This window comes from Colletotrichum aenigma (genome assembly GCF_013390185.1).
Source record: "Colletotrichum aenigma strain Cg56 chromosome Unknown KSG_Cg56_contig01, whole genome shotgun sequence".
Classification (NCBI taxonomy): Eukaryota; Fungi; Ascomycota; class Sordariomycetes; order Glomerellales; family Glomerellaceae; genus Colletotrichum; species Colletotrichum aenigma.
In genome coordinates this window covers 5,963,270-5,975,753 of record NW_023500907.1, presented here as the reverse complement: position 1 = coordinate 5,975,753, position 12,484 = coordinate 5,963,270, and the positions used below count along the sequence as shown (strand labels likewise).

Sequence of the window (12,484 nt, the reverse complement as noted above, 5' to 3'; positions counted from 1 at the left end):
AATCATTTTCATAAAACTGTAAGGCCCCGCCAGGGCTGTTGTCGATAGGGTACACCTCAAGGCGTCGTCGCCCCAGACTCTCCATTTATCAAGGCAGCAAGGCTGGCCTCTTCATCGTCCGAATCATCATCGTCGTCATCGTCGTCATCGTCGTCATCGTCGTCATGCATCAAATCAATGACCAAGATTGAGCCCGAGTTTAGCGTGTCCAGTTGAAATCCAGCCTGCAAGACCTCCGGGGCGTCGTGAATGCATCCAGAAACGCTCAATCCGATGTCCGCATCTCTCAGAGCCAAGCACACGACCCGGAAATGCTCATGGTGGGTATCTTGATCCTGATCAAAAATCAAGATGACATTCTGGTGAGTGAGGCAAAAGGTTTCGCTGGTTTTTGCCGTCTTCAGCGCCGCCGAGATTTGTGCCGGTTGTGTCTTGTCCGTGATGGTAAGGCGGGTAAAGACCTTGCCGTTCAGAAGATTAGTTGTCGCGCTTGCATCTTTTGGCGTGAATATTGATACGTTTGGGGGAAGAGCCAGAGCCGCCGGGGCCGCTTTTGTGTTTGCGGATGCCATTCTTGTGAACATTGATGTCGTCGACAGGTTGGGATTTTGATTCTGAGATGAGTCTGCTGCAGCGAAAATATTTGATGGCTTATGTAATCCTGACGTATCCCCACACGTACGCCTTCACCGGGACCCACTCGGTGCCGTGGCCGGCCCCACTCCCGATATTCTGTCCGGAAACATGGCCTCTGTTGCTGACCGGCGTAGCGTTGCAGCAGGCGGAGACATGCAGCCCAGCTGAAGCCTAGGACAGTAGCATGTCTCGTGTGGAGGTCGAGTAGCCTATGCACGGGTATTGACCTGCCTGATTTGGACGGGTAGCAATTACGAACAATTATCAGCGTTCCCTGTCCAATGACGTGAGTCAAGTTGAGTAGCACTATCGAATTTTCTTGCGCCATGCTTGACCGAATGGAGTCTCATGACACTTGATTTCCTTTCATTGACTGATGCAAGTAAGATGGCTGAATAATAGTCCATACACATTCAGTGCATGCACCATGCATGGCAGGCTCAACTGGCGACACAGGTACCGGCGCTTGATTGAAAGCCTGAAACTGTCTTCGAGTTGACCGGCAACCTTTCGGATGCAATGGAACATTCAGTAAGACTGGTACTAAGTGACGAAATTGGTGGCCTCGAGTCCTCGGGCGAAACACCGTAGTACATCTTTGCCTCTCTCTGATGGGCTCAACTGTCTCAATGACTTCCGAAGTCAGACGCTAAATGAACATATAAAGCATCATCTAGGCCACTTTGTAGAACATCCTGATCAAACCTAAAGCAAAGACATTCTTGCCATCATGATCACTCCCAAGTCTCTCGCTGCCAGTGCTTTGGCCCTTCTCCCCTTCGCTGTTCAAGCCACATACCCTTTCTACAACCCCGGCACTCTGCCTGGCAACTGGGACGCCTCTCGCGCAGAGCATGATGGGACAGTTCAACAAGTCACCAACGTCGTATATAAAGGTACCACAGCCCTCAAGATGACGCAGACCTACGACGCGTCTTATACCGGCCGATACCACTCCGAGGTAGACGTCTCGGACGGCTACACCCGTGGCGACGAGCGCTTCTACGGCTTCGCTTTTCGCTTGTCAGAGAGCTGGTCTTTCGAAGGAACGCAGTCTTACAACATCGCTCAGTTCATTGCCAATCGTCCCGGCGCGGGTTGCGGTGATGACGACTGGATGCCCTCGTCCATGCTCTGGCTCAAGGGCAATCAACTCACATCACGCATCGTCAGCGGACAATACACCAGTCCAAACTGCGTCCGCAACTTTTCTGAGTTTGGCAACCTTGCCACCGTCTCCGCTGGAGCATGGCACACGGTCATCATTCAGGCACGATGGAATAGCGACAACACGGGCTTCTACAAGATCTGGTTCGATGGGGCCAAGGTGCTTGAGAAATACGATGTTGCTACAACGATTAGCAACGATAACAGCAAGTTCGCATTCCGTGTGGGCTTGTACGCTAGTAGTTGGCACGACGACAATAGGATGGTTGGAAGCCAGGCATTCCGGCAAGTCTGGTTTGATGAGGTTTCCGTCGACTCTACTTACAAGGCGGTCGACCCCGCTCAGTAAGCTCCTACAGCAGGGGGATGCTGACCATACATCTATGGAAGACTGAGAGCAGAACATTGCTTTAATTTTAGTCATGATATCTCTATAGACGTATCAATCCAAGCCCGACCCTGCGATAACTATTGGTCATGCGATTCACCTGCATGGAAACTTCGAATGATAGAGTCCACATCCTCGATAGCCAATGGGCGAATGTCAGCCAGCGTATTGATCTTCTCGGTTCTAGAACGTGATGTCAGTAAGCCTGCTGAGAGTCTCAACCAGATGATTTCCTATTGAACCAGTACTTACACAATTCTGACTTGAACGTCCGGCATGTCCAGGCCAAGCTGGCTCACGCGGGTCTTTACTGCGTGCCAGCCCGTCAGTCTTGACTCGAAGTGGACGTATCGCGTCATCTCAAAGTCTTCGGGATTGATGATCTCGTAGTTGCTCGGATGGCTCAAGACTCTCTTGGCGTGATAACCCGACTTGTGCGTAAATGCACAGAATCCAGTGATGGGGTTGTTGAAGGGCGTGTTGATCTGCACAGCTTCTGCGACCATGTCTTCCAGCTCCTTGATCATGTACAACTTGTACTTGCTAGTGACGTATCCACGGTTCTGGACAATCATGCGCGCCATGAAGCCACCGAGGGGTGTGATGCCGTTGCGCTCGCCGATACCGAGCACTGTGACGTCGATGTGGGTGGCGCCTGCCTCTAGAGCAGTGTACGCGTTCGCGGTAGCGCAGCCGGTGTCATCGTGGAAATGGGTTTCGATGTCGCACGCTGATTGAATATTGAAAAGTCAGAAATGGGGTCTTATTTGTGACACTTCTTTGCTTTTTTTATTGCTGTTTTGAGGAAGCTGGTGTTTCGGGGCGATGACTCACAGACGACCCCTCGAAGGGTTTGTATCAGATCGTAGACCTGACGCGGGTTTGCGCACCCAATGGTGTCCGCAACTCCTACGCGATTGACACCAATCTTGTCCACGGTCTTGTAGACGGAAAGAATGTCGACGAGATTGGATCGGAAAGAGTCTTCAGTGGAAAATCTGACCTCGAGGCCCTGGGACTTGACGTATTCGATGACTTCGATCGCTGCCTTGATGATTTGGGCAACATCCTTGCCGTGAGAATGTTGGCGAAGGAGAGCCGACGTTCCCACCATGATGTTGCTGCATCAAACAATCAATCTCTGCTGCCAGTGACGGGGAATTGACTGTGGGGTTGCCTTACACTCCGTCAACACCGCATTCTACGGCCGCTCGTACGTCATCCAGATGGCATCGCACGTGTGCTAGAATCTTGGCCTGAAAAGCGTGTCAATCAGGAATGACGCAAAAGAAGCGCATGGAGGGTCGTACCTTGAGACCGAGTCCGCATATAAGCTCGGAGTCCTTGCGTGACTGTGGAGATGCGACCGGAGTTGTAAGCTCAATGTAATCTACTCCAAACTCATCAAGCTTCTTGGCTCTGTCCTCATGTAAGCTAATGTTCCGAATCGTTCGTTTGGTCAAGCAGTTCCGATCGGGGGCTCTTGCATCTTGATCTTGGTTTCTAAGGTAAACTGGTTAGCTGCTATCCATGAAGGGAGTGTGTATCTGTGTAGGCCTTGACAGAACGTGGGAGCAAGATCAGGGGCAGGCAAGACAAACCTGTATCGAAAAAGGCATTCGCGAATTGCTCTCCCTCGCGAAGTGTTGTCTCAATCAACTTAAATCTTGAAACATTGCTCAGGAAGCTCTTGACTGGTCGGTTGTAGATCTCGCGTGGTGCCGACTCGTTAGGGGCATGCGTTAGGCCACAAGAATCCGATCGGTTGATGCTCGTCATTGTTCCCGTATTCTAATCTACGCGATTCGTTGAAAACTTGATGCTGAAATGCAAAAAGGTTTGAAGTGTAAGGACGGGAGTGTGTAACATCTAGTCTTTTGGGCGGACGTGTTGATGATGGAACAGCTTCTACACATGTTGCGGCAACTCTCCAAAGACTGCCTTCTTAAACCCAAGCATTGACTTTGGTGACTCATTGCGTCCGACTCACTTCATGGCGTTTCGTTGACCGGGAAGAAAAACTTCCCGATCATAGCTTGCGTAGGATTCGACAGGGAATCTGCCAGTGGGTAGATGCAGAGATAAAAGCTGCCGTGTTGCTGTCCTACGTAAGGAGGTAGTTTCGGAACGGGCCCGGGTGACTATGGTGCTTACCATTGCACTGCGTCGGAAAGGCTCCGGAGTCCGGTACCCCCTGGCTGAGATTAACCTGGAAACGATCACCAAGAGTCTGGGCGAGGAAAATTTGCGGTTATGACTCAACAGATCAACACCACCGAAGCTTCCCAATCCAAAGGCAGCCCACTTCTCAATATTTCATTTCGTTCGGCAATTTATCTACGAAAATTCTCCTTCATAATTACAGTTGAACTTCCTCGACTTCGATGCCAGCACTTGACAAAACCCTGATCCACAAGAAGGCGCATACGTTGAAAAGTGATAGCCGCCACGGCTCCCCCATGCGCCGCCGATCGACTAATGACTTGCAATTGCACATCACTCTTTTGTATATTTTCTATTGCAGTGCTATCTATCGTATTACTCACAGCCTGTCATTTTCAAATATCCAAAGAATAGAGCCAGGATAATTTCCATAATGGCTAGACTTCTCACAGGGTCATTCAGACGAGTGAGTCGTCTCTGAAGGCAGCTATCAATATGAACTTCAGCCAGCTCACCTTCTGATATGATTAATACACATAGAGACGTTGGAAGGCTGATCCGGTTTGCTCTCGAAGCTGTCTCGGATTGCCTACCTCCACGATCCTACCGTTGTCCATCACCACTACAACATCATAGTCCTCAATTGTGTCGAGCCTGTGCGCCACGGCTAGAATGGTGTGGCTAGCGAGCTCCTCCCTGAGTACCTTTTGAAGCATTTTATCGGTTCCGTGATCGACACTGCTGGTTGCTTCGTCCAGCAGCACGACCTTGCTCTGGTCTTTGTGCAAGATGGCGCGAGCCAGAGCGAACAACTGCTGTTGGCCGTGGGACAGACCCAACTCAGCGAAGTCAGCGTCCAATCCCCCGCGAGACTTGATGACATTGTCCCAAAGAAACGTTTTCTCCAGTGCCTCCACAAGTGCTTTGTCTCGTGATTCTCCATCGAAGGATGCCTTCGGGTCAAGGTTGGTTCGAACAGTCCCAGGAAGGGTCACTGGATCTTGAGGCAGAGTGATGAAATGTGGTCGGATTGCCTTGCGCGAGAGAGAACAGAGGTCGACATCGTCGACTTGGATGGATCCCGACGGCGTTTCGAGAAGGCGAAGGAGAGTGAGAAGCAGAGAAGTTTTGCCGCTGTGTTGGCCAGCGTGAGTAGTGGTTCCCGTAATCGGTATGTACAGAGAGATGACTTACCTTCCTGTGCGTCCACATATGCCGACCTTCTGGCCAGGCTTGATGCTCAGAGAAAGTTCGCGGAGAATACTCTCATCATCGGTCCTTCGCAATAATTAGCACCAGCCCCTTTCACTAAATGTACGGCATGGGATGGGGGGAAATACTTGTATCTAGCGTTTGTACTCTTGAAGTCAATTGCACCAGGAGATGGCCACCCTTGAGGGACTGGAGGCAGACTCTGGGTATTGACGCCGTCTTCTTGAGGAGTATCGCGGACAAAATCACGCAACCGGGCGATTGCGCCGAGGGAAGTCTCCAAGTTTGTCCAAGAGCTGATCAGCCGCGACAAGCTAGAGTTCAGGCCCATGAGACTGACCATGGATAGACCAATGGCACCACCGCTTGTAGTGTTGGTGAGTTTGACAGCGAAGGCAACCTGGGACTAGTCAGAACGTCCGAACACCGCAGATAGAAGCGGCATTCTCACCAGAACGGTGGCAATCACCGCCACGAACAGGTCCAACATAATCGCTAGCCATCTTTGGATACAAAACAGGAGATAGTAAGGTCTCTGAGAAATATCAAGTAGACGGAGTTGTTCTTTGACGAATTCCTGCTGCCATCCAAATGCACGGATTGTCACAACGCCGTTGAGAGTCTCTGTAAAGTGAGTGTAAAGAGGGGACTTTGACTCGAGATCAAGATGACGCATCTGCCGCGATGTCTTGAGATAGAACTTTTGCAAGAAGTATAAGGGCAAGACACAAAACGGAATGATAGCTGCGAAGTACTGGGCACCTGAGGCGATAAGTGCTGCAGAAGCGATAGCGACCAGAGTGTCGAGCACAACCTCGAAAAAGGCCGTAGGTAGAGTCTGGTCGACAAGCGTCATGTCCTGACTGAAGCGGTTCAGAGTGACGCCGCTGTCCACTGTTGTGAAGAACCACAGAGGAGCCTTAAGAACAGAGTCGAGAAGTTGCCAGTGGAGCCTTGTGGCTGAGTGGGGGATGACGACGACGAAAAACAGCCCGATGGCCAGTCCCGAGAACAGGACGGTTCCGATACAAAATGCCAGATAGGCGCCTAAGTAAGCGCCGCGTCTTCCATCGTTGGTTCCGCGCTCGGTCCAAATTCTGAGCCAGATATTTGGCATGAAGCCCAGAAAGATGTACGTGGCCGCAGCAAGAATGAAAGCGATGGTTAGGGCCGGGCCTATGGATCGAAGGTAGAATTTGTAGAGCGAGAAGTCGCCCGATTGCCGCTGAGTAGCGTCTTCTTCCTTGGCTTCTGATGTCTCGGCCGCCGCACTTACATCTTCATCCTGTTGAATGCTATCTTCAGGCTGAGGCTCAACATCGACGTCCTTGAATGCCGTGGCAAGACTGATCGAGGGTCCTGCTTGTTCAACAGACCCCGTCTTACTGAGAAGTATAACGTTGTCGGCAGTTGTCTTTCGTGGGCCTAGTGGAATCGTGTCAGTTGACTTGCTCACGGGATGACAACAATGGTGGCAGTTGCCGACAGTGAGCAGGCAAGCCAACTTACCGGCGGGGGTGGCGTGGATCACAGTGGTATCGCCTTTTCGCAGAAGGCCCTCCTCACCAAGTAGACGGCTGAAAACTTTCGTTCGGGTCTCAGCGTCGAGAGCACTAAAAGGGTCATCTAGAAGAACGATAGACCGTCTCGCAAAGACAGCTCGCGCAAGCGCCTGGATAAGACGTTCTCAGTGAACAGGGTTCTCCACTTAGGACTTGACGGTACTTACAACTCTTTGCTTCTGCCCACCACTGAGTGTAATGCCTCCGCTACCAACAAGCGTGTCGTCTCCATTTGGTAGTCTAGAAATATCTTGCTTTAGGTCGCAGGCGAAAAGAACACGTCCGTACCACCCATCTTCAAACTGCTCTTGGCCAACGATGTTGTCCTTGATGGAAATATTCCGTAGCCAAGCTGACTGTTCACAGAAAGCAACCGACATGTTGAGCTGTGCAAACCGGATGCTACCACTGATCAAAGGAAGTTCTTCAAGGATGGTCTTCAGTAACGTGGACTTTCCACATCCCACGACGCCAGTGATCTCTGTGTATTTGGCTCTTGGAACGGACAGCGTGATGTCTCGGAGGATTGGCTCGTCTTTTCCCTCGACGCCGACATTCACGTTCTCGAGACTAATAGCATCGCCGGACTTCTCTGAAGGTTGTGGCGCATGCATTTCCTCCATTTCTATGGCGCGGTGTTTTGAGGTCGTGTGCGACGTGGTATCGGGGATCGAAGTGGTGCTCACGGAAGCTTTCCTCTCGGCGGCGTCAGTGTGTTGCACTTGTTCGGGTCTGCGCTCGTCTTGTACGAGAAATTCTTGGATGCGACCGAAACAGGAGACAGAGGACACAAAAGTCGGGTAAGAGCCAATGAGGTTAGCCAGGGGTGTAGACACCAAGGCCACAATGGCGAGAGATGTGAAGGCCTGGGATATGGTGAAGCCATCCGCCCGGGTCCAGAAGACTGCAGCCGTCACGACCACGGCCGGGGTCATCTGATCTGAGAGATTTGCTGTTGGAAGTGTCAGATGCGAGTGAATGGTGGAGAGTTTGCGAAGTCGGCGACTCACAAATGAGAATGATCCGCACGATAAACATCCTGAACTTCTTAGACATGTCAAGTTCCGCAACCCTGAGTTGCTGTACCATGGTGGCAAAGTAGTCAGTGAGACCCATCATCTTGATACCCTTGATCTGAGAAAGCATTGAAGAAGTTGTGGAAACGCGTTCCTGGACACCCTCGTTCCACATCATCCTGGCAGGACCAATGCCGTCAGTGGCCCTCTCTGTGATGAAACTGCACACTGTTCATCTGTCAGTCACAGAGTCAAAACGGCATAGGGGAGACACAGAGACCACTTACCAACGGCTGGAATCATAACGACAAAGCACGCGGCGCCGATTTGCAAATTCAGTAAATAGACAGCTATGCCTAGCTCGAGCACGCTAGCCCATATCTCATGCAGATCTTTGACTCCACTGGCGATTGCGTCAATGTCGGTGCTCATGAGAGTAACAGCCTTTCCTTGGCTAGCTGTTGCGGCGTCCAGTCCAAGAGACTTTCTAAATATGATAGAAACCAGTCCGCCTCGAAGCGTGGTCGTGAGTTGGTACACGGCATGGTTGTAAATGCCTTTGGAGATCTAAGGAATCAGTACACCACTCGTTACAGTGGGAGAGAGGGTGGGGACACTGACTGCTAGCCCCAAATAAACCAGCAAGGCAGCTCCAATAAGTCCTCCTGCAACTTCGCGAGACTGCATGTCTCTGGACTCCCCTACGAACTCAATGATCCTCTTAATCAGAAAAGGTTGGGAAAAGTTGAAAGCTGCCAGACACAATCGCGGAAGAATGGGTGCCAGGTAACCCGTTCTAAAAGCGGAGAGCGTGGATTTGAGCAGGGCATGTTCGGCAGATCTGTCGCTGCTATCCCAGGAGCAGCTCAGCTTCGACAGCAGCCGAGCGGAGTCAAACTTGCGATCGATGTTTCCGAGATCTCCAACATGTAACGTGCCCCTGGAACCTAGGAGGAATAAAGGGTTCAACCAGCCAAATACAGATCTGTTGATCGGCCCGCTGATCTCTTCCTTTGATGAAGGTTCCGGCAAACCTGACTTTGGTATTTCTTCCAGCAAGACAAGAAGAAGCTTCATGGCCAGAGACACTGCAAACACAGCACCAATTCTTCCACTCGTGTTGGGCTGTTGCAGAAAGAGCGATCTCGCTTGAGCCATGTCCACCAAAGCTGAGATAAACAAATAGATGCTGAGGAGCTTAGACGGTCTAGTTGAGCGCCCATTCTCCACATATATCAAGCCGATGAGAAATATCGAGTTGACTAGGGCTAAAATAGCTGCTGCTAACGAGGCTGGAGTTCTGATTGTGGTCGGAAGTGCCCATAGTGCCAAGAGAGTCGCTTGGAGGGAGAGATGAATTGTGCTAGCAGCCTGGAGGGAGATCTTAGATGAGGTTCTTCAACTTTGTTGTGGCCATGTCACGTACAAGCTTTGCCAAGAGAAGCCATCCGCTGCGCGGGATCGAATGTCTCCGCAACAGCCATGTGACCCGGCAGGGAAGGATCGCCAAGAAGAGCGCGGACGGGATGATGGACAGAATTGCTTGTTCAAAATAAAGCGTGAAGTCGAATCGTCCTGTCAATTGCGGCCCGAAGGCATCAAAATCCACCGACGCGTTCATCGCAGCACGGTTGTTGATGTCGGCGACACAGTACAGCAGTCAAAAACACGCAGGAGAGAAAAAAGAAAAGAGAGAGGAAGACCAAACAAATTCCCCCCCGTGGCGTGAGCACACAGCTGACAGCCCTTGCTGAAGTACCAACACGAAATGCAGGGCACGCCCGAGCCGGGACGGGAGCCTCGATCCCAGCTTCCTAGCTGGGCTAGTCTAGACCGGGTCCACGTTGTGCAAGGGGTACAGGGATGTGATGCCGTCTTGGTAGATTTCACATTCAATTGGTTCAGTATTGCGATCTCCACTGCAACTTCAGGGTTAATCAATAGGAATCATAGGAAGCAAAAAGCCGAGACAAAAAGCTGAGACAATAAGCTTTCCTAGGAGAACTATCTGAAATCTATTCATCTATTCATACAAACAAGTCCACGGGTCGTCAATACCACACTTTCCGAGCTCGGGGCGATTACCAAAGTCTTTGAAAGGGCCTGGGACGTGGTGCTGAGCAGCCCACTCCTGAATCTGTCGATGAAACTGCGTGTAAGTCGTGGACACGTTTGAATAGGCGGCTGCACTCACCTTGTCGAAATTCCGACACTCGTGCACAACAGTAGAGCGAGCCCGAACATCGCCATATTTTGGGCTGTACTGGAAAACGTTCGGGATAACATCTCCGGTGCACTGGATTGACTGCCTGAGTGAGTCAATGCAATGGTCTAGATGCATAATCCCCAAGTGATCGCCCCCACGAGCTTCAAGCGCGGCTTCAGGCGATTCGTATAGGAGGTAAGGGTTATATGTGTTGTTCCATTGCGGTTCGAGGAAGTAGTAGAGCCCCTTTCGAATGTTATCCATGCAATGTAGATCGTGGAAGACATTCAGGACGACTAGGTATCCGCTTCCTTCAGACTCGAGCTCGGGTGCGGTCTTGTTCGGTAGCATTCGAGCCTCTCCTTCTGTGATGTGCGTGAACATATCTGCGTAGAAAGACTTGTCAACTCGGTTTCAAGAAAATCAAGATGCCATTTTGCTCACTTTCATACAAACCCTGCCAAGCTTGATCAGTTTTCACGGAAGGCCTTCCCTGGAAGTCTGTCTCGCCTCCCTCGACTGCGCTCGCAAATTTGGTCAAATGATACTCGACAGCATCATTGGCTGGCGCTAGAAGATATTAGACACGTTCAGAAGAGTTGATCAGCGTGAATTGACTCACAGTAGAGAGCTATGGCAGTCTTGGCTGAGCTCGATGGATTCGAATTCGGTAGCTCAGCTCTGTAGAACAAAAGACTGAGTAGTCCGAGATTTAGCACGAGCGACAAGCCAAACCCAAGCAGAAGAACCCAGAAGTACTTGTGTCGACATGGCTTCTGGACTTGTTCCACGTTGTCATCCTCATACCCAGACAACGAAGATGAAAGCAGTCTCTCCTTAGAAGCAGAGCAATTGATTTCGCCCATCTTGAGGTCAGTTGCAAACGAGAAACAATGTGTTTGGATCGCCAGCAGCGACCATGGAGAATGGAATCCAGCATGAAATGGTCGAGGTGTCGCGGTCTCTCTCCCACGCATCGAGGGCACCTGGGATAGACTCAAGTTCCAGTCATATGAACAGACATCTGACTGTGCCTCAATTGGAGGATTTTACCCCCGACATTGCGCAATTCAAAGACAGCCGCCAGGAAGGAGTTCACGAAAGTTCCTTTTGCGTTCTTCTGATGGTTACAGTGCAGATCTATCCTTGTTGGAAGCATTTTCTGACCGGCCTCGAACGATCTCGGTATGTTGACCGGATGCTTGGTTGGTTTCCGAGCTCCAACGGTTGTTCACGGCTCAGCTTCATTCAGGGGAGGTGAAAGAACGGGCGCAAAAATAAGCTCCGTGGCGACGAGTTTGGAACTTTTGTGGCATGGAATTGCTGAAGTCCCATAGCCTGCGGCTTGCACGAGGAGTTTTAGCCCCTCAGAACTGAGTCGTACTCGTCAATAACCGCTTTCGAGCCCTGGTAGTAAATTGCTGTGCCTGCTATGTTTGCATTGCGAATGGAATTTTCAGGGTCCAGACTTCTGTTGGTTCTTCTTGGCATCGGAAACCTGGCAATCTTACAGGCCCGCCTAATTGCTTATTGCTCATTGCGCGGCAGAATCTCCTTTAGGAAGGAGATAGAGTGACTCGTGCGAGAACGCAGTTGTGCGGCACAGGTACCAAAGCAGAATCAACACCAAAGTCCCCTTTTTTCAGGCCGCCAAGCCCAACTGAACTGCCTCTTTGGTCTGCAAAACCGCAGAGGAACCGTTGGTCGGCTGCGTCAGCAAGTCTCTCGGCTGGATCATGGTATCTCTACCTGGGCTGTTGGTATCTGTGCCTTACACCAACATAACATTCTTTCGATCAAAAGCTATCTGATTCCGCGTTCGGAAAAGGCTTCCAAGCTGAAACCATATAGGGTAAGATGCGCCGAGGCATGCCGCAGCAACTCGCTGGGATGTAAGCGAGGTGTTGGCGCTTGGCAGGGGTCCAACAAGAGTCGATGGGCCGGGGCGCAAGGGCGGGTCCGGGCCGATGGAAAGGGTCCCGGTAACTTTATGGTCGGTTTTTTGTCTGTGTCTACATGCATGCACCAAGGATCGCCGACAGCGGAAGAAAGGGTAGGGCCAATCATAGACTATCGGGTTATCACCATGAGTTTTGCGCCTTAATTGTTACCTCTAGCTAAACTTTACTACATT

General features: G+C 51.0%; 5 protein-coding genes across 5 annotated transcripts; 1 reads left to right on the top strand and 4 right to left on the bottom strand.

Annotated features, from left to right (window-relative positions):
• Window positions 1–56: 56 nt before the first annotated feature.
• CGCA056_v001575 (uncharacterized protein) lies at window positions 57–572 on the bottom strand (the record flags this gene model as incomplete). Its single annotated transcript, XM_037316835.1, has 1 exon — window positions 57–572. The coding sequence occupies one exon, from the start codon at window positions 570–572 to the stop codon at window positions 57–59; it is 516 nt and encodes a 171-aa protein (XP_037185721.1).
• A 794-nt stretch (window positions 573–1,366) lies between these two features.
• Window positions 1,367–2,152, top strand: CGCA056_v001574 (uncharacterized protein; the record flags this gene model as incomplete). The annotated part of the gene is made up of 1 exon (XM_037316834.1): window positions 1,367–2,152. One exon carries the CDS (start codon window positions 1,367–1,369, stop codon window positions 2,150–2,152), a length of 786 nt encoding a protein of 261 aa, XP_037185720.1.
• Window positions 2,153–2,271: 119 nt separating this feature from the next.
• CGCA056_v001573 (Homocitrate synthase) lies at window positions 2,272–3,970 on the bottom strand (the record flags this gene model as incomplete). The annotated part of the gene is made up of 6 exons (XM_037316833.1): window positions 2,272–2,374; window positions 2,444–2,921; window positions 3,026–3,312; window positions 3,374–3,447; window positions 3,502–3,704; window positions 3,793–3,970. 6 exons carry the CDS (start codon window positions 3,968–3,970, stop codon window positions 2,272–2,274), a joined length of 1,323 nt encoding a protein of 440 aa, XP_037185727.1.
• Window positions 3,971–4,881: 911 nt separating this feature from the next.
• atnG-3 (ABC transporter atnG) lies at window positions 4,882–9,302 on the bottom strand (the record flags this gene model as incomplete). The annotated part of the gene is made up of 9 exons (XM_037316832.1): window positions 4,882–5,488; window positions 5,549–5,632; window positions 5,695–5,966; window positions 6,018–6,991; window positions 7,076–7,238; window positions 7,296–8,080; window positions 8,139–8,372; window positions 8,432–8,711; window positions 8,766–9,302. The coding sequence occupies 9 exons, from the start codon at window positions 9,300–9,302 to the stop codon at window positions 4,882–4,884; spliced, it is 3,936 nt and encodes a 1,311-aa protein (XP_037185726.1).
• Window positions 9,303–10,167: 865 nt separating this feature from the next.
• On the bottom strand, window positions 10,168–11,216 carry cctO-3 (Cyclochlorotine biosynthesis protein O; the record flags this gene model as incomplete). The annotated part of the gene is made up of 4 exons (XM_037316831.1): window positions 10,168–10,281; window positions 10,339–10,736; window positions 10,795–10,920; window positions 10,973–11,216. 4 exons carry the CDS (start codon window positions 11,214–11,216, stop codon window positions 10,168–10,170), a joined length of 882 nt encoding a protein of 293 aa, XP_037185725.1.
• Window positions 11,217–12,484: the final 1,268 nt, after the last annotated feature.